This window comes from Danio rerio, chromosome 20, assembly GCF_049306965.1.
Source record: "Danio rerio strain Tuebingen ecotype United States chromosome 20, GRCz12tu, whole genome shotgun sequence".
In the NCBI taxonomy this organism is placed as follows: Eukaryota; Metazoa; Chordata; class Actinopteri; order Cypriniformes; family Danionidae; genus Danio; species Danio rerio.
Window position 1 is genome coordinate 15,965,386 of NC_133195.1, and position 21,369 is coordinate 15,986,754.

The following is a 21,369-nucleotide window of genomic DNA, read 5'->3' on the forward strand; positions in this document are numbered from 1 at the left end:
CACAACATGAATCATAAATTGTATATTTTTGTCATAGTGTTGACTTCCTGTGTGGAAGCATTTGCAGATTTGATCTCACCATAATCTTCATCCAGATATTCAGCTCTCTCTGACGTGTACTGAGAGTCTGCAATCTCATCATACTCCTCCACCATACTGGTGCCAAACACCCTGATATTCACAGAATTAAACAAACATGAGCATCACAAAGATTATTAACAGAGCAAATATGAAAATCAATACAAAAAATGCAAACGGCTCATTTGTAAAAAAATGTTTGCTGTATTATCTTAAAGAGCAAACGGTCAGTGTACAGATAAGACATCAGGCGTCAGGGAGAGAAATACTACTGTAAAAACCTTCTGTGATCTTCAGTACAGCTTATCTATGCATTCTATAAAACATCTAGAATCACTCTGACCTTTGCCCAGCTTAGTGGGGGTCTTTAAAAACAGGTTTTACAGGGGACTCGCACAGAAGAAAATAAAAGCAGATTTCCACTTAAATGACCAGTCTCAGGAAGACATACAAAAGGGAATCTGGAAGAAACGTTATGCACCCACAAGGGTTGCACATGATCCCTTATAAAACAATTTGCATCATGCGGATTGTAAAATAACAGCGATTAGACGGTAGCTTCTTGTGATTCTCAGACTTTAGATCAAATCAAACAAAATGTTCAGTACAAGTCTGGCTAGAAAACAAGGTCACTTGAAAAGTTCTTCTCTATCTGGCCTTGGTGTTTTTGCATGCGTACTACAGCTCATACAGAAATTTCCTAGAGTGCTAGAGTGTTTCTGACAGACTGCAGGGAGACCAATCCCCTCTATGGGCCCCCAACTAACTGTAAACCTCCTGCCAATGCAAACGGACCAGAAGAGGAGCCCGAGGCAGGACAGACATTAGCACACATCAAAAACGTTGCTTTGAAAAAATCCTGTGCTGTGTCCTTTAAGTCAATGAAATTTAAAGGGCAATGCGAGTAGAATCATGAAATAAGAATCAGCATGTTTCTCATTACTCATTATAGTATAATTTGGTTAAAGAAAGTATTTGCTGATATGAAGTTTTCCAAAAACATTATTAAAATATTGTGATTAGATATTTTTTGAGCAGTGTTTCATATTTTTATACTTTTACTCTCAAACAAATGCATAAATAACAACTTTATATTACGATGCATAGCAAGAAATCCTCTGACAAGTTTGTGAAATTTTGTGAAAGATTTCAGCACAAAAACAACATCAGTGAAATGAAATATATATTTTATTACTTAAAGGTTTTGTAAATGGTCTAAATATCTAGAAATTTATAAATCAAGAAACATTTTTGGCATGCAAACTTTTGGGCACCCCTCAGTGGCTGCATAGTAATGTGCTTTTTCTTTTTAGGAGAAGATCACTGTGGAATACTGTTCAGTTTTTAGAGAAAGCTAGATAATGTTGTGTTTTTTTACACAGAAATCCATAATCTAGCAGTATTGAGATGTGTAAAGTTAAACTGAAAAATCGCCTATACAAAAGTTTAGGCACCTTTGCTTTTGTGCGGATTTCAAAACCTGTAGTCACTTAATGTTGATTGATTAAAACACAAATTTGATATTTATTTTAATTACAACACAAACTTGAGTGACTTAGAGAACCTCAACAATCCTAACGTTGGTGCAACCAGTCATGAAAAGGGATATTTAAGACAACTGATTCCTAGTTGTGGTTGTGCTTCCCCTTATTGTGAACCTGAAAGTAGCAACATAGGAACCTCAAAAGAACTTCCTAATGACCTAAAAACTAGTTGAATTCACGAACATGAATTAGAAGAAGAATGCAAAAAGCTATCATAAGGGTTTAAAATCTCTATCTCCGCAGTCAGAAATATAATAAGAAAATGGAAGGCCACAGGAAATGTTCTTATGAAGAATAGATGTAATAGGCCATGAAAAAATATGAAAGGCAAAGGTGATGAATGGTTAGGATGGTCACAGGCTTTCTTCAAAGAGCTCCAAGAACATCTTGCTGCTGATAATGTCATTGTGCATTGTTTCCCAGTCCAGCGCGCCCTTCACAAAGAACAGCTCAGTGGAAAGATGATACAAAGTTTCTATGTTTTGCCATCAAGAAGAGTCGTTTTAGGTATGCATAGGCTCATCTGGACAAGCCTGAATTATTTTGGAAAAATATACAGTGGACAGATGCCACAACCATAGATGCTTTGCATGGCGAAACAAGAACACAGCATTCCAGGAGAAGAACATGCTGCCTACTGTAAAATATAGTGGAGGGTCCATCATGGTGAAACCTTGTCAGAGTTAAAGGTTGCATGGATCCACCCAGTATCAGCAGATTCTTAAGAACAATGTTCAGGAATCAGTCAAGAGGCTGAAGTTACGGCAAGATTATATGTTTCGGCAGGACAGTGACCTAAAGTACAGTTCTAACAAGGAATCCTTTCTCAGACACGATACAATGTTCTAGAATGGCCATCCCATTCCCCAGACTTGAACGTCATTGAAAATCCAAGGATTAACTTGAAATTTTGCAAGGAATAATGGTCCAAAATGCCTTCAGCAAGAATTTAGGGACTTATCCTTGGCTATAAGAAGCATCTACATGCTTTTATCTCAGCAAAAGGTCACTGTACAAAAGATTGATGTCATTATTCTGCTGGGGTAGCCACATTTTTTGCACCTGTCTGTTTTTGTTAAGACTTAAATTGTATTGAATCTGTTAATTAAATAAATGTTATGTACAAACTTAAATTTTGCTTTATTTCAGGGGTATAAAATATATACAAATGAAATTGCTGATTTGATAGGTCAGCAGGCTATGGCTTACTATTATGAAAATTATCAGGGTGGCCAAACTTTTGCATAAAACTGTATATTACATGTAAGCCATGTTATACAGGTTATCTACAGTTTGGGCATTGTTTAAAATTAAATAAATTCAACCGACCTGATCAGACTGAGAGGACAGAAGTGTTCAGAGCCAAAATGAGACAGCAGCTCAACCTAAAAAATAAAAATAAAAAAAGACAAGAAAAAGTAAACTCACAAATTCAGTCAAACACTAAAAACAAACAACCATTTCCCCTTTTTACAAAATCTAAAAACAACACCTTATAACACTAAGCTAATTTTAGTGATGCCCCAATGGTGTAAAATCAAATCAAGAAAGAGTAAAGTATTAGCAAAGCATGATATTTCCCTTTTGATTGTTACAAAAGACATGCATGTGTGTGTTTGTCCCTGCAGAAAGTGTAAGTGTCATGCATTACTGTATGTGTCCTGCCATCAAAAGCTGCACTGACAGGATCTAAAGAGGAGAGCGCTAACCTTTATGTATCTGATGAACATCTGAGGCGGGAGGAGAAGACAGGAGAGAAGAGTGGAAACAAAGAAAAACAGACAGGAAGATCAGTATAAAAGACTCGATTCATGCTGTAGCAAGTCAAGCATTTTAAACTGTTCTCGTTTGATCTGCATTCATGACCTGAGCTGCGAGATAGACACAGAGAGAGAACGGATAGACAGAGCATTAAATAGATAGAGCATTAGACAGACAGACAGACAGACAGACAGACAGACAGACAGACAGACAGACAGACAGACAGACAGACAGACAGACAGACAGACAGACAGACAGACAGACAGACAGACAGACAGACAGACAGACAGACAGACAGACAGACAGACAGACAGACAGACAGACAGACAGACAGACAGACAGACAGACAGACAGACAGATAGATAGATAGATAGATAGATAGATAGATAGATAGATAGATAGATAGATAGATAGACATTTAGATAGATAGATAGATAGATAGATAGATAGATAGATAGATAGATAGATAGATAGATAGATAGATAGATAGATAGATAGATAGATAGATAGATAGATAGATAGATAGATAGATAGATAGATAGATAGATAGATAGATAGATAGATAGATAGATAGATAGATAGATAGATAGATAGATAGATAGATAGATAGATAGATAGATAGATAGATAGATAGATAGATAGATAGATAGATAGATAGATAGATAGATAGATAGATAGATAGATAGATAGATAGGTAGACATTTAAAGCACAGTGGAAAAAGAGCAGGAGAACAAAAAGTAAACCAAAACAAAATGATAGAAATGAACATAACAGGAGTTCAGTAGAGATGAGAGAACAGGTTTCAAGCAGCTCAATAATGGCAAAGCATAGTGGGGATCCATATTAGACACATTAATCCTGACATGTTACAGTAGATAATTATGATAGGATTACTTCAAAGCAAAAATTCAAAGCAAATGTAAACAATAAGCACAGCAGTAAGAAAAGCACAGTTATGAACCCTGCAGTTAAAAAATAAAAGCAAATAAAAAATAAATCATATGCGAAAAATCAAATTTGCTTTGTTTAGTACTTAAGACCAATCAAAAAATGTCTTTTAAGCAATTTTTGTTTTACTTCTTTAAGACAGTGAATTTCAGGGTGCTTTCACAGCTACACTTTTGTCTTGTTTGCCCAGTTAGTGCGGTTCGCTTGGCTTTTGTGAATTCACCAATCACTCTTGGATCTGGGCCAAAACAATCGCTCCGAGTTCGTTTAAATGAAGTGGTCTCGGCTCAATTGAAACTAACTCTGGAATAGATCGATTGTAGTGAGAAAGCGATACGATCAGAGCCCGGTTATATCACAGTGTTTTATAGATATGTAATAGGTATAAGGCTATATGAAGAGAGAATTATGAGTAGGGCGGGAGGTCATTCAACAGACATCCCAAGTCTCCCGCAAATGCACAGAGACTCCTGGATGCCAACAAACAAGTGACAATCTCCCGGTAATCACGCGTCTCCCTCCCGGTCCTCAAATACGTCCCGCGTCCTACTTACCCCTCCCCACTATATCCCTTTTCGCTCTTCAGACATGTCGCGCGCACCTTGTCAAACACCACCAAACAACCACCTGCCCTGACAGCTGAGTGGGACTCAGTTTATGACATGGTTTATGACAAAATAAACCATAAAACTCTGACCAATGTGAGGAGAGTTTACCTACATGTGACTTGTTTTAGCTCTTTTGGTCCGTTTAGAAACTTTACAGTGTGAAAGCGAACTGCACCAAGAACAAAGAGCAACCATGTAACAATTTTAATTCCTGTTTCGAAACAACTGAATCGATTTAAAGGTGTGAGCACCCTCAGTTTCTACCTCTACATTTGAGCACGTAAGGTGCAATAGGACATCTTTGAAAGCATGATAATATATATATATATACACATATACATACATACATATACATACATACATATATATATATATATATATATATATATATATATATATACACACACACATACACATACATACACACACGCACATTGAGGCTACTTAACTCAATGTTTTTCTGAAGAAAAAAAATCTTTTAAAAATGATCTGTAAATCTTCATTTTTGGATAAACTATTGCTTTAAGTGGGATGTAAAGAGACTTTCAACCAACATAACAAAAATGTTTCTAAGACAATCACCATTTGGACATTTAATACACTGATATAATCATGAACTCATACGTAAATGCTAATCTATACTGCATCATGACCGTGTGTGTATTCAACATCATATAACAACAGATTTAAAGTGAACAATACAGTCATGAGACTCTAAAGGCCTCAGGGAAAGGCACAGCTCTCCTCAAAAGACTAAACTGTTCCCTCTTTCACTACCTCTTATTTGACCACATTTAAAACACACTTGGGTAATGCGATTCTTGTTTTATTTTATTTAGTTTTTTTGTTGGGGGTTGGATCACAGGTGATCGAAAAATTGCATGGGTGATCCTTTTCAATATGTTCATGTCTTAAATGTAACAAACTAGCACAGATCAATCACATCATGCTCTAGTTGTGTTCTAGTTAATACGTCTGTGCTTTCCAATATGTTTTCTAATATAAGATGTGTTAACAGGGCCTAACCCAGGAAAATGTCTAACTTGAAGTACTCAGATTTATAAACCATCTGAATTGCAGGTGGGCATAGAACATTTTTTTTTAATCTAGACTAATCACACTGTAATCTTGGAATTAATCTAGATTAAAATGGCTCATTTCAATTCTAAGGCATTCAGAATATGGCTGCGTACTACCCGCCTACTACTCAGTAGGTACTGCATTTGAATTTAAACGTACTACTCGGCGGTTAGAAAAGTATGTTCTATACAGTATGAATGTGAAAAGTATGAATGGAATTCGGACGTACTACATCCGCCATTTTGTCATGGTCACGTGTCCTGCCTGCATCAATTGCGTCGCTTTACTCCCATTCATGAATTTGCTCGCTGGGCATCATGGGATAACGCAGCATGCATGGGATGCGCACACTAGAATCTCGCCAGAAGTAGTGAGTCATCCGGGTACTTCTCGCATACTGTTTTTCGAATTCTATGAATTCGGACATACTACTCGGCTTGCATACTGATTTTAGCGTGCTATATAGTATGGAAGTATGCGGTTTCGGACGCAGCCTATGTGTGCTACACAAATAATGACATCAAAATGCAACATGCATCACAGACTGCATGAGAAACTATTCTACTATGATAATCGGTGATGAAAATAAATTGTTTAATAAGATGTACTTGTGTTTACGAACTGCTTATTCAGTTAAACATAAATTTTGAACTGTAGGCCTCCATAAGCTTGAAACAGCGATTTTTGATAACCTTAATCCGACTAAAGTCATAACTGAACTAAACAGAAATGGAATTAAGATGTGGAGTGTGCAGATATTAGTGGCATTAATGAAGTAAACACTGCAATCAAACAACTAGCGTCATGTAGGACTTTACAATATTTTCAGACAAGATCCACACAAGCAGCTGTCAGTAAGACTGCACACACACAAAAACACATCATGAAATGCGGAAGTTCTTTCCATTCGGCGTGTGTATTAAATTCCTTAACACTCTCACCTGTCCTCACTCCTTATTTGCATCAAATATCCCAGTTTGTCACAGGGTATGAATGAAATGTTCATGAAATGTTCACCGAACTGCAGTTAAAGTCACCCAAAATTACAGGAAACTCTCACATGAAAGCACTTCACGTAAACACCTTAACTATATATTATTGTCTATTAAGGCAAAATAACTAGATTACAGATGTCCGTGTAGGCGTAGTCAGTAGTGTCTTCGAAGTAAGTGAAAGATCCAAAAGGGCATCCTGCTGATTTAATTCAGAATTTTTTTTAATCGCCCGATAAGAGTCTCGCCTTAATGCAGCATGTTAATGCTGATAACGGCCCCCCACTAATCTGAATACAAACTTGTGAAAATGCATTTCAAATGTACATTACAAGTGACTCGCTGCACTTGTTAGCATTGACAAGTTTGTGGACTGTTTACTGACACACTGGAAAAAGTTATTATGAGCAGTTCACCTCAAAAGATCAGAGTGAAAGATGCAGAGTACTGATTGATAAGTGGCATATTGAAAATAGTGTTTAAGCATGTTGTTTTCTCAGGTTGTTAGAACACTACTACATATACCTGGCAAACTTAAGCTTTGTTGCCAGTTGAAGGGTGTTAGAGGCACAGTTCATCCAAAAACAAATTCATTTTTACAGATTTTGGAAACACAAACGTGTTCTTGGAGCTTCGTATGACTCCAGATGGAATGTTTTGACAATGTTGCTGCTGGGATTTCATTTAAAATATCTTCCTTTTATGTCTGGGTGAACTAACCCTTTAAGTTTGTAAATGGGTTTGAAACTGGTAATTTTTATAAATGGACAAAAATGAGAATCTTTGAAAAGCATGACATTATCTATGTGCATGGTACATTTTAGGGTGGTTTTTGTGGTAGTATTGTTGCTGATTAAGTGTTTGCTAATGCTATCCACATTAGCAAAGTGTGGACTTACTTAAAATTACACTGCAATACTACATACACACCAGAAGTCGGTGGCACATTGTCACTTCCCTGCACGTACTGTTTACTAACAAGGTGACAGCACCAAATACTGTCCAGCTATAAAATGTTGTGTAAACCTGAATAATTAGTATTTTTTTAAACAAAGGAGAAAAATTACAATTTTGGCAACAATCGCTGTCGTGAAAATGTAAGTTTTATAAAAAAAAAAATGTAAAAAAAGGAAAAACCATTTTGGTTTTCGACTGCATCACTGTCATGTAACCATTACTTTTTTTTAAATTAAGGATAAACATTATGGTACATCGCTGATCTCTGTAAAGTGATGTTTACACAACAATTTATTTGAGTAAACTGTAGCAGCTGCTCCGTCTTTTACCTTCACATATTTGGCATAGAGTTGCTCGTCTAGGGGAAAGCTCTGTACTGTGCGTTCATCACGGGCGTGAAACGTGCCCAGCTTGATCCACTTATTAGTCGGATACCTGAAATTGAAAAATAATTACTTTTTAAAATTAAAAGATCAATTCTATAGAGAATGTAAAAACACAGTGTGACGTGATCAAACACCAAGCACAACATTAAAGGTTTAATAAAAAGCAGGAGTTTGAACAAATTAAATTTACTGCAATCAGTGATAAAGCTCATCCACATTGGAGAGACGTATGAATTGCATTCGGTTTGAAAGTACAATTTTACCTGTCGCTTATGGACACGAGGAAGTCTCTTGGTGTGGATGAGAACAGCTCAAAGTTTGCAATGTCCAGCTGCTTCACCTGGATTGGCTCACAGAGCTCGATAACAAACCTGCATTGGGAGATTAACAGAGATAATACATAAAGAAAATCAGTGTACACAAATAAAAATATCTCTTATTTATTATATTCACCTCACAAGTGCAAACAACACAATTTTGACTGTTTATTGACATTTCAAGTTTATATTTTGTATATATCGTTTATCTGTTTTATTTTTTAAACTTTATATCTTGCAATTCAGACAAATCTTATTGTTTCTCATTTTGCTTTGTTTATTGTAATTCTGATGTTTTTTTTAATTATCAGGTTATTTCACATATTTAATTTTTGTCTCCTAACACTGAATTTTATTGCTTTATTTAGCAAAACAGTAATTTATAGGCTCTTTCCCTCTCCCCAATTGGAGATGTTTATATATTTTCGTAATATAAACTAACACACATCGGTAGTTAACAACAACGTAGTAAATTATGTTTTTTTTTTGATAAAACATCAATTTAGAAGATTTATAGTTACATTTATATATAGTTTATGGAGTTTGACGTTTCAGAAAATATATATAATAGTATATATATAATAGGCACTAACTTAACAATTCTTGAGGTCCTTCAACTAATTCAAGTTGTCTGTGAAATTGAGGATTTAAAATGAACATTTAGTTACACCAGAGGACATGGTTTTCTGAGATTGAAAATGTATAACTTTCTATGTTTTTGAAAATGATGATAATGAAGCCTTTATTTGTCACAACACTGTTACATGCAGAGAAATTGGCCTTCTTGTTAGAGCAATTGACTCCCATACAAAGAATTCCTGGTTTCACTCCAGCTAAGAGCGGATTGGGTGCAGTAGGACCAGTAGGTTACATGTGGGGGCTCGTCCGGGACGGGAACGAGGTTTATGAGGAGTAAGTTTAAAAGAGGCCAGCTGGCAAAGTGCTTTGCAGGTACACATCACTCCTCAGACAACAAAAGGTGCCATAGCGACAGACGCTAGAGGTCATGGTCTTTAGCCTCCTCGTTAGTACAACCGACTCCTATTCAAAGAATCCCCAGTTTGATCCTAGCTCAGAGCAGGTTGGGTGTGGAAAGACCAAGGGGCTCATCCGGGATGGGAGTGAGGTTTGGGGGGGTGAGAGTAACAGAGGCTAGCTAGCAAAGTGCTATGCAGGTGAACCTCACTCCTCAGAACTCTAAAGGTGTTATAGCGATGGACACTAGAGGCCATGGTCTTTAGCCTACTTGATAGAGAAAACGACTCCCATACTAAGAATCCTTGGTTTGATCCAAGCTCCAAGCGGGTTGGGTGCAGTAGGGTTTTTATATGAATTAAAAAAAATATTGCTATTTCCTAAAATAGCCACTTGTAAAAAAAAAAAAAAAAATAGGCCTAAGGTATTTATGAGTAATCTTCTTTAACTTTATGAGTAACTATAATTTGTATTGACTTTTGAGATTTAATTAGTAACAAATATACAGATACATAGATTTGATTAGTAACAAATACACAGCAATTTTTACAACAAAAGGTCCATGCAAGACAAATAGGCTTAACTATCTACTGGATTTTAAATGATGACAATGCTAATTATATAAATTTTTGTAATGTATGACAGTAAAAATCAATATATACATGGGTTTGGTCTTGTAAAATACATTTTCAAATTCAAATTAAGCAGTGATTGCTTAATTACCAGGTTATTCAAATTGGCTTAATAATTTTAAAAAGTATAAATTTAGATCGAATGCCATCATATTTAAAACATTTACGTCAACTATAATTTTCTGCAGCAGGACCCACTGTAAAATTGTTTTCTCATAGTCTGAGAGCAGCTGCTGCAGTCTGTTTCTCTGCAGTGACTCACCAGATCTTGGTACTGCAGGGGTTCAGCATGTACAGATCCATGTTCTCCATCAGGATGGCAGATGTGCTCTGAAAACACAGCAACACACAGGCAATGTTAGATCTAGAGTGGATAAATAACACTGAAGATGCAGAAACAAAAATAGTAATCAAACAACTGTCTCATTTATGCCCCTGCTGAACACTACTCCATCTTTTTTTTCTGCTCCAAATGCTGTTTTACCACCATCTGCACCATATTTACCTTAGCCTCGTTGTTGGCCGAAAGAATTTTGGCCCCGCATTCGACGGAAGCGTAGTTATTCTTGAAATTCTTTTGGACCTTTTTGACTGGATGAGGGCTGCCATTTGATGAAGTGTGCAGAGACTGACCTGAAACCAAGCAAACAGGCAACATTTAGGTCATCTGTCAAAAGCAAATTTTGCCCTCTGGACATTATCCAGATCTTAATGTATGCAAATAGCATCTGTAACGGAATAAGAATGGTAAAGTTTTTAATAAAGAATTTTAACTACACAAAGCTAAGTTATTGAGCTTTAAAGGTCCTGTGAAATTAAAATAAATAAATAAATTGATGTTTATCGTTTATATGACATCCCAATTATACTGAACACTGAAGTGTTTTTGGCAGACTTGCTAATTCTCAACACCTGTCCAAGAGAGGCTTGACATAAAATAAAAGTAATATATACACATTATAAATCTTAACATTAAATTGCTATAAGGCAAAAGCAAAGACAGCATAATAAAAAAAACTGACAGTAGACTGTGTAAACACTGCTGTTTTATTTTTAACCACTTTTTTAATTTACTACTGATTAGATCAGATAACTGCAATAGAACATGATTATTAAAACATTTTAAAACAACTTAAGATTATTAAAATTAATAAAACTAAACAAAACTAAAAAAGGCTATATTTGCATAAAACCCCACAAAGATGCCATTGCATAGGCTTTAACTCCATAATATTAATTTCTTGTTTATATATCGAATCACTTCAATGTGGTTAAAGAGGCTTGTAACTATGATGTAAAGCAATATGACAAGTGTGGGAATACCATTAGTTTCAGTCTGGTAGTTAAGGATATCTATTAGCTAGTTTGGTCCCAAAGGTGTGGCTAAATTTGCATCAAAAACTTTAGAAAATACAAGACATGTCACTCATATCTTTTTTTTAATAGGGTGCATGTAAAAGTGTAACTGTGCGTTCATACTGAAGGCGGTGAAAGCATCAAAGATCGCTCTTACTGCCCTGGCGACAACGCTGCCTTCAGCCCCGGTGGCGAAAGCGCTAAAATTCACAACATCGATGTCGTATTTAAAGGGGCCGTTGCATCATATCAGTTACATTCCTGCATTCTATCATGAAAATGTTGCACACTTTTGATCAAACTTATTTAACAATAGAAGATCAAGTTGCATGTGGTGTGGCTTTGCTCCACTTAATTTTTCAATGTGTCCATAAGTCTGAAATATCCTAAAGCAGCAATACTGTTTTGTATTGTCGAATGAGATTCCCGCTTTTTTTAAGAAAATAAAAATATAAAATTAATGGCGAAGATGCACCGCGCTGCTTATTAAAAATGAATGACTTCCAGCTACTTTGACGCTCGTGCTGCTTTCGATGTGAAGGTACAGTAACTGTCAACATGGTGAATAAAGCCCCGCCTTCTAGTACAGGAGCCAATCATCTATTGCTATAGACTGACAATACTCTGAGGGAGGGGCTTGGACCAGACATAGGTTTTGGGTGATTTTGTGTGATTTAGAAGTTTAGAAATAAAACTAAGTAGACAGTTGTTTACTTTTATTGGTGATTAATATGATTGCTGAATAATATGAAATTCGATCATGAGCTTGGCAAGCAATTTTGGGGAGTTTGATGTTTCTCTATTCAAACAGAATGCCCAAGCATACTGCCCAAGAGGGGTTTCAAAGATGGCCGCCGAGTGAAATGACTTGCCTTAAAGGGACTTTGTTCACGTTCAGAAAATATAAACATCCAAAGCTTGCAGTTTTGTCACTTCCACCCAAATTGATCAGCATTTTTTTTTTTCAGGTCACCTTATACTTTACTTTCTTACCAAATCTTCTGACCAATCAAATGCTTTTTTAGTATTTGCTCAACCACTCTCACTGGCAGCGCTGTGATAAAAAAGGCTGTTTTTTAAAAAGGGGAGGAGCTACCATCCCACCCACTCTTCATTTTTCAGTTAAGATTATGTCAAACATATAATAAAAAAACATACATTCTGCTGAACACAGCTTTTAAAAACAACCTGAAATTGGCTATACGAAGACAAATTAGTTTCTAAATTTGATTTAACTTATCTAATTTTCAAATAACATTTTAGGTCAAGCAGACGAGTTTATAAATAACACAAATTCTTGAATACATCTGTGGGTGCTTACGCCTCACCCAAACTCAAGTTCTGTGTACTCTTTGAGAACCCTCTAATTATATTAAGTGTTCTGCACCTGCTCATTAATAAGATAAGGGCCAATTAGCATACCGTTAGCTGTTGATTCTTAATTGGTTGACTTTCCTAAATCATGAACTGTCAGCTGGGAAATGCAAAGCAAGAGTTAAACTACTGTGCTAGCCTTGAGCTTCCAGCTTTGTTCCTTTTGTTGCTGTGTACAGAAACAACCCATTACAGCAGCCTACATTAGTGCGCACTGGGTTATGCAACATTCTCCAAGTGCAACACTTCCATCACTCTTGACAAATGTGAGCAAGCGTTATTACAGAAGCACAGAAAAAGCTGGTTCACAATGGAAAGGCATATAAGAAAAGCCCTGTGAAGTCAAGCAGAAATCTGTCCTTAAGGAAGTGCGTGTGAATGTGCTGTGACACGGAAGAAACACAAGAGCACGCAATGATTCACTGATGGAGCGTGCAGCTCTGTGAGCGCACACGTGATCCAAAGTCATCTCTTACTTTTCTTCTCCTCCACTTCCATCACTTTCTTCTTCCACTCATCGAAGGTAGGGATGTCTTCTTTACTGGGTACAGGAGGGTCTGTCGCTCCTTCATGATCCGCCACCTGCAAACAAACAAGCAAACAAATATGACAAAACAGAACCACAATTTCACTAATTTAATATGGGGCATTCTGTGTAGATGTCTTGCAGATGCCCTTTTTTTTGTAACACTGAGCATCATATCCACACATGCACATTTGCTCTAAATGCAGAATTGTTTTGAACACAAACAAGGCCACATATACTTTTGAGTACAATTCTGAATGGTGTTGATTACATTATATATTTCAGATTTCTCATGGCATTATGAACATATGTATACCAGGATATTGAAGTATATAGATAAAAAGAAATAAAACTAGAATGAACAACATTATCTTGAATTCTGTGGCCGGCTTCATCACATTTGCTTTTAGTCTCATTCGCTGACTTGTTACATAAACCAAACAGCCAATCAGAGTATACTGTGATGCTGATTCTACATGGGCAGTCAGCCAAAAAGCCCCAAAAGAGTCTGATTCGGGCAGACAGAGTGAAATACAAGATTTTAAGTGCTGTCACATCCCATTTCTACCTCTTCATCCACTTTCTCCTACGCCTCCATTTCAAATGTTCACATGAAGAAGTAAGAGTGTCTCGATTATCTTTTGGTTGCAGACGTTGTTGGGGAAAGTGTCATAGAGCCCTTCAAACAAAGATATTTTGGAAACCACACTACCAAACAGTAGGAAAAATGTCCCTGAACACACCAAAATTGCAGAACTAGATTGCCAACATGGTTGCCAATGTGACCAAGGACTCACAAGTAATAGCTTAAGAATTTTTGCTACAAACATTCATTTATTTTGTTATATTCATAAGTAAAAAAAAAAAAAAAAAAAAAAAAAATATATATATATATATATATATATATATATATATATATATATATATATATATATATATATATATATATGTATGTATGTATATATATATATGTATATATATATATATATATATATATATATATATATATATATATATATATATATATATATATATATATATATGGCAATGGCGGCCATTTTGCACCAGACTGCAAACCACACACCAACTGATTAGTGGAGTGGAGACAGAGTTATAAAGCTAGTTATGATACGGAGATGGTTAGGAGGCCATGATGGACATAGGCCAGTGGACAAATTTGGCCAGGATGCTGGGGTTAAACCACTACTCTTTTTCCTTTATCGAGAGACATCCTGAGATTTTTAATGACCAGGATCACTGTTTAACATCTCATCTGAAAGACGGCACTCACTGAGCAGTATAGAGTCCCCATCAATATACTGGGGCATTAGGACCAACACAAACCGCTAGTTATGCACCCTCTGCTGGCCTTACTAATACCACTTTCAACAGCAACCAAGCTTTCCCATGTGGTCACCTATCCTATCTATACTGACCGGGTGCAGCCCTGCTTAGCTTCAGTGGGCGACCATGTGAGAGTTGCAGAGAACTAGCTGCCGGCAAAAAAAAAAAAAATTCAATTCTGATAATCAAAGTCTACTGGCCGGAAATGAGCTTTTTAAAGCAAGTCTGGTATAACGTCAATGATGTTTTCTTGTGGTTACATGAAAAAAGGAACATGATTCCCTAGTTGTAATAGGGACACCAGAAGAAACGTGGCACGTTGTATGTTTGAGCCGAAAAGGTTTGCTAAAATCTAAATGCAGCACAAAACTAGTTCATAAAAATAATCTAACAAATGATAAATAATCTGTTAAACTGTTCTTGCCCCGTCTGTAATGACTACTGCAGATGACATTTGGTGTGACATATGAGCTAGAGACAACATACGATGATGCGTGCGGGTGTAGTGGTGAAGTAATTTCTAATGGGAATATTTTCATCCCTACCCACTTCACACTTCAGTTGACAAGCCAAGGGAAAGCAACAGTATATGGAGTATAATATTGAATTGGGATTGGGCCTTGTCACCTATAGTGAAGTGTCAGAAATGTGATCAATCCTCTCCCACACACACAAAAAATAAACAATATCCTGATTATAACATTATAACATTTCTAATTAACACTAGGATGCGACGGGCACTGAGCCGTAAATGACTCTTATGTAACTCTTGTATAAAAAAAAATAACTGTGTGACCGTGACATTCAAAGCATGCACAAAATCTAACACACAGGTTTTAAGAGTGGTCTCCCAAATCACTTTTCTTTCCCTCATTATCTGCATCTCTCTATGTCTGGCGGTGACTAAACAGCAGTGCTGAGCAAGCATCTGGTTGATTAAACATTTACAAGGCTGTCCTGTGGAAAACAAACACGCTGATGTACTCAGACCCACTCTTTCAGTCTACCCCCCTTTCTTCCGTTCCTCTTCTCTCATGCTTTCTGTTCCACTTTCATCTTGTCCATTTAGGGTGTGAGAGTGGCTCTTTAACAGTAGGGTGTGGACAGGCTCAGTGGTAATCAAATACAAACCCTTTCACTCTCTACATAATGGGGAGGAGGTATGGAGAGGAACACTCGGGGGATGTAAAATATAGTGATTATTATTGTCATTCTCTTTTAGGTGATGTGAAAAAAAAAGAAAACAAGGAAGATGTAGCACGGACCGGCATTATACATTCTACCAGAAAATTAATGTATTTCACTAAAGGCAGGACAATTCTAAATGGATGACCTGTGAAGTTATTATGAATTGACAATGCATGCATATACTGACAAAATATTGATAATATATTATGGCAAGGGAGCATGGTTGTTGGTGCCAGATGGGCTGGTCTAAGTATTGCCGAAACTGCTGATCTACTGGTAATGTCACGCACAACCAACTCTAGGGATTACAGAAAATGGTCGGAAAAAGGGAAAATATCCAGTGAGCGGCAGTTCTGTGGGCGCAAACGCCTTGTTGATGTCAAAGGTCAGAGGACATCGGCCAGACTGGTTGGAGCTAAAAGAAAGGCAACAGTAACTCAAATAACCACTCGTTACAACCAAGGTCCGCAGAGGAGCATCTCCAAATGCACAACATATCCTACCTTGAGACAAATGGGCTACAGCAGCAGAAAACCTCACCAGGTGTCACTCTAGAAAACTGAGGCTACAATTCACGCAAGCTCACCAAAATTGGACAAGAGAAGTTTGGAAAAACGTTGCTTGGTCAGATGAATCTTCAAATTTTTACAACATTCGGATGATAGGGTCAGAATTTGGCCTGTTGTGTCAACAGTTCAGGCTGGTGGTGGTGGTGTAATGGTTTGGGGGATATGTTCTTGGCACACTTTAGGCCCCTTAGTACAAATTGAGCATCGGGTCAATGCCACAGCCTACTTGAGTGTTGTTGCTGACTATGTCCATCCCTTGATTAGCACAGTGTACCCATATTCTCACGGCTACTTCCAGCAGGATAACATGCCATGTCAAAGCGTGAATCTTTACAAGACTGTTTTCCCCAAAGTCACTACATCTCAATCCAATAGAGCACCTTTGGGATGTGCAGAATTAGAATTAGTCTAACAAACAGGTCTATAGTTTTTGAGTGTACCTGCTGGCTTTCCGTAGGTGGAGGAATACGGTCTGTCTGCCCTGTCTCTGTGAGGTCCAGCTCACTTGGGTCCAGGGAGTCAGCCGGATCAGTACTGGTCTCCGTACTCTGTTCCAACACGGTGGACTGGTTCTCTGCTTGGGTCTCCACTTGTTCCTCCACAACACTATTGAGTAGTAAAAACAGAGGAAAGAAAGAGACAGAGGGGATATTAAGAGACATTAGTAAACAGCTACAACATTAACAATAAAATCTTTATTCACTCAAGCAAAATCATCAAGCATTAAAATGGTGAATGATGAAAAACAACTGATAGAGAAAACTGCCCAAATGAACAACATAAATAAATGAATGAGAAATAAAAAGGCAAGGCAAGTAGTCGAGGCTTGATGTGATTGAAGCAGCTCCGTTACTTGGTTAACAATTGGTTACCAAGTCACTTGATGCAACGCGAGTACTGGGAGTTACCGCAGTGTTACCTGCAGTTTACCTGTTGGTCAGTACTCACCTGGTGAGCGTTGTGCCAAGCTGTTGGCTGAATGGGGGCACAGAGCCCACCTCACACTGACTGGCACTAGAGTTCTCTACAGCGGCATCAGGACGTGGGACGTCTAGTCCACTGAAGGAAAGAAATCATATGCCGTTTACCAAGAGAATGTGAGAGAGAGAGAGAGTGAGAGAGAGAGAGAGAGAGAGAGAAAGAGAGAGAAGGCGAAAGAGAGAGAAAGAAATCTGGCTGGCTCCAATTACGGAGTGGAGATTTGTCCAGAGTTCTGCAGATGATGGTTCCCGCAGGAATGATTGATTACATACATACACATCCCAGTCTAGCCATCTTGTCCTTTTTGAAAATGATGGATTCATAAATTCTCCAAGTCCAGTAAAAATAAACACACCACAGTGGTCTAGCAAAGAAGGTGAGATCCACTGTGAGGTGACCGAAAACAATAGTTCTCGCTCCAAAGCTGGCGAGGTACAAAGTCCATAAATTGGTGATTATACGCTCAGGAATGGTCAATCAATATGAGAACAAAATTAAAAATGAAGGTGAACACAGACAATTAATATGAAGGATAAAACAAACATTAAAGTTCCCCTTCCTCTCTATTCCCAGGTTGGTGTGTGTGTGTACTCACCTGGAGAGGCTCTCAGAGGAGGTGACTGAGGTAGGTGAGGTGGACTCTGGGCTGTTCTGGAGTTCATCTGCAGGTGCAGAGGCATCTTCTTCAGCGTGTGGGTCAGGATGTGGCGGGGTTTCATCAGTGGAGGGCTGTGCGGCCTGGTCCTCTGTGGCAGTGGCCTGTGGAACTTCTGGGTCAGGTTGGGAAAGTGGCGGTGCTGTTTCAGGCTGTGCAAATGTTGGTGGTTGAGCTGAATCTTGTTGGTCTGGATGTTGTGAGCTCTGGCCTTCCGGGTGCTGCTCTTGTTGTTGTTGTTGTTCTAGCTCTGGGAGAGCAGAGTCATGCTGAATCTGTGGCTCCTCCAGCACCTCTTCCAAATTCACAGTCTATGATAGAGACAAAAGACAAACAGATTAAGCAACAGAAAATTATTGTGTCATTGAGAAAATTTAATGAAATAGGTGCAGAAATGAGATCACTGCAATAGAGTGCAACAGCTGTCAGGTTCTGAAAGTACAAATCCTCCATAAGGCAACTGATTTTAAACTTAACTCTTCTAACTGTGAGCTACAGGGTTGTTAAGGTTTTGTTAAAGACATTAGGCCACATTCTTTTAATTTCAACAACTGTTTAATAACAGTATTCTTAGTGAAAAGTACACAACCAATGATTCATCAGGATATTTTCCACCAATTAGAGAAATTAAACTCACAGGAAAAAATATGTTGCATTCTTTCCCATGAGACACTGCAAAGGGCATTCTTTCAAAGCAACATAAATATCTATATACAAAACATCTGTATTTTGCAATAAAAATAACATATATTGTTTATTGTTAATTTTTGTGATGCTTTATTAATAATAATATTAAATAACTAAAGTAAAACCGCTTTAATCCAAAGTTTTCAATGTAATGATTAACTTTAGGAGCTAGCTGATTTAGTTTATAAACAGTATTAATGCAGACTTCTAAAAAAATCCCTTTGGGAAGAAAAAAAAGGGAAATATTTCGGCTGCGTCCGTGTACGCTAAAATCAGTATGTGAGTAGAGAAGTGTCCGAATTCATAGAATTTGAAAATCAGTATGCGAAAAGTACTCCGATGACCTACTACTTATGTCGAGATTCTGAAGTGCGCATTGTATGGACACTACGCTATCCCATGATGTCCAGCGAGAGAATTCATGGATGAGTGAAGCGACGCAACTCAAGTGGGTAGGTCAAGTGATCATGACAAAATGGCAGATGTAGTACGTCCGAGTTCCATTCATACTACTTGCATCCATGCTGTATTGAATGTACTTCTCTAACACCTGAGTAGTACGTTTAAATTCAAATGTAGTACCTACTGAGTTGTAGGTGGTTTTGGACGCAGCCTTCCACAACCAAGAGTGATTAGGTTGCACTCTATCAGCTCTTGCATTCCATTGCAGTAATCCCAAACAAAGTTAAACAACTTTAAAGACAAAGCAAGCAACTTAATCAAACATAAGATTTGCTTCTGTCTCTATTACATGCGTAAGACACTTAAGGTTGTAGGCATGTAAAAAGTGCTCAAAAGATATGACTGTGATTGGCTATTAGCTAAATGATCATAGCTTGATGTTCTTCACTGAGAGATTACACTGATAAGTACTGGAGTGTCTGAAAGTTACATCTATCAGCTGATCCATCTGTGCATTGTTCATATTTTTGCTCATAAGCCTAGGACATACTAAGCCAGTGGTTCTCAATTCCGGTCTTTGGGCCCCCCACCCTGCAAATTTTGTATGTCTTCCTTAGTTAACACACCTGATTCAGATCATCAGGTAGTTAACAGAGACCCATGAACTGATCCTTGTGTTAGAGGTCTGCCTCGGACAATGACCGAAGACATCTATTTGAACCAAAATTGGGACATAAACCTGCAAGTTGCAACCATACATAGGAAAGAACGCTCAAGGAATCACTTGCTTGGTGCAGAAATTTATTTCCGCGTCCCAAGAAATCTGGTTGGGTCCCACGGCTGTTCTGCGCAAGTCGCAGGACATAACCAGATTTCTTGAAACACGGGAATAAACTTTAGAATAAAGCGTGGGGGTGGTCAGTAACCGGTGTAATTTGAACGGGAGCGGGCGGTCTAACAATATCGCTCCCGACTCTCGAGCGAGCAAGCATGCGTATGTATTTGTGTGAATGAGAGAGATGCTGTGTCGCTTGTTTTTTGCTGTCTATGTGTGTGTGTGTACGTTTGTAAATGAGAGAGAGAGTGTGATGCTGTGCGTTGCTAGCTTGGTGCTGTCTTTGTATGTGTGTTTGTGTGTGTGTGTGTGTGTGTGTGTGTGTGTGTGTGTGTGTGTGTGTGTATGTGTGTGAATGAGAGAGAGCGTGATGATGTGTCGCTTGCTTGGTGCTGTATGTCTGTGTGTGTGTTTAAACAGACAGCTTGTTACAGACTGTCTAGACTCTGTATCATGTAGCTGGGTTGTTTTTGGTTAGGATTTCTGATATTATAGTTTTACTGCACAGGCACCTGTTTGTGCTTCTCTTCATGCGGGGTTTCTTGTGAGTGCAATGATGTTTCCTTTAGTGCAGCTCTCTCTGTTTCCAGGCCCACGTCGTACGATGACTGTGTGTGTGTCGCCCTTTCCTCTTCGACCTAAATTGAGAACACAGTGTAATGTCAACATCTAAATAAAGATGAAGAAAGGTCAAATATTTTTATGTCGTTTATGTTTTGTCCTTTCAGGAGAATAACAGACTCTTTGTCATCTTGTTAAGAGCAACGTGATCATTCTGCAAAAAATCTGAGAGCTGTTTAGGATGTGCTTGTGTAGATTACATGACTGATGAGTACATTTTCACTATTCCTTCAACAACATGCAAGTTGATAGAACCTGCTTTGTTACTAGGAGGGTAAAAGAAAAAGTTCTTAAAAGAAAAACAGCTATCATTCAGGTTTGACAGGCACAAAAAAACACTTGTGTGATTGCCCAAGGAGAAAACTACAACTGTGATCAAAACTAGCACAAGTTTAAAGATACAAGGCGTGACTGCTCTATTAATATGGAATTTGAATTAAAGTGAAAAATTGCTGCCATCAAAACCGTGGTGCTAATCAACAACTGAATTAAGACAAATGAAAAGGAAGGGTTTGGACAATAACCTAAGACATCTATTTGAACCAAAATCCT

General features: G+C 37.8%; 1 protein-coding gene across 20 annotated transcripts in view; it reads right to left on the minus strand.

Annotated features, from left to right (window-relative positions):
- suco (SUN domain containing ossification factor) overlaps positions 1 to 21,369 on the minus strand; it is a 97,678-nt gene that overhangs the window by 25,911 nt on the left and 50,398 nt on the right. For 5 of the 20 annotated variants that reach the window (XM_021468609.3, XM_021468608.3, XM_009294611.5 and 2 more), the window contains exons 3-14: positions 20,709 to 20,834; positions 18,213 to 18,583; positions 17,585 to 17,695; positions 17,077 to 17,242; positions 13,486 to 13,591; positions 10,785 to 10,912; positions 10,542 to 10,609; positions 8,619 to 8,726; positions 8,299 to 8,404; positions 3,332 to 3,352; positions 2,952 to 3,007; positions 80 to 171 (exon numbers count right to left, since the gene is read on the minus strand). In XM_021468609.3, the coding sequence (XP_021324284.1) occupies positions 80 to 171; positions 2,952 to 3,007; positions 3,332 to 3,352; positions 8,299 to 8,404; positions 8,619 to 8,726; positions 10,542 to 10,609; positions 10,785 to 10,912; positions 13,486 to 13,591; positions 17,077 to 17,242; positions 17,585 to 17,695; positions 18,213 to 18,583; positions 20,709 to 20,834 (1,459 nt within the window). The remainder of the gene's footprint in view (positions 1 to 79; positions 172 to 2,951; positions 3,008 to 3,331; positions 3,353 to 8,298; positions 8,405 to 8,618; positions 8,727 to 10,541; positions 10,610 to 10,784; positions 10,913 to 13,485; positions 13,592 to 17,076; positions 17,243 to 17,584; positions 17,696 to 18,212; positions 18,584 to 20,708; positions 20,835 to 21,369) is intronic. The other 15 variants (XM_073933337.1, XM_073933332.1, XM_073933330.1 and 12 more) reach the window with 3 other exon arrangements.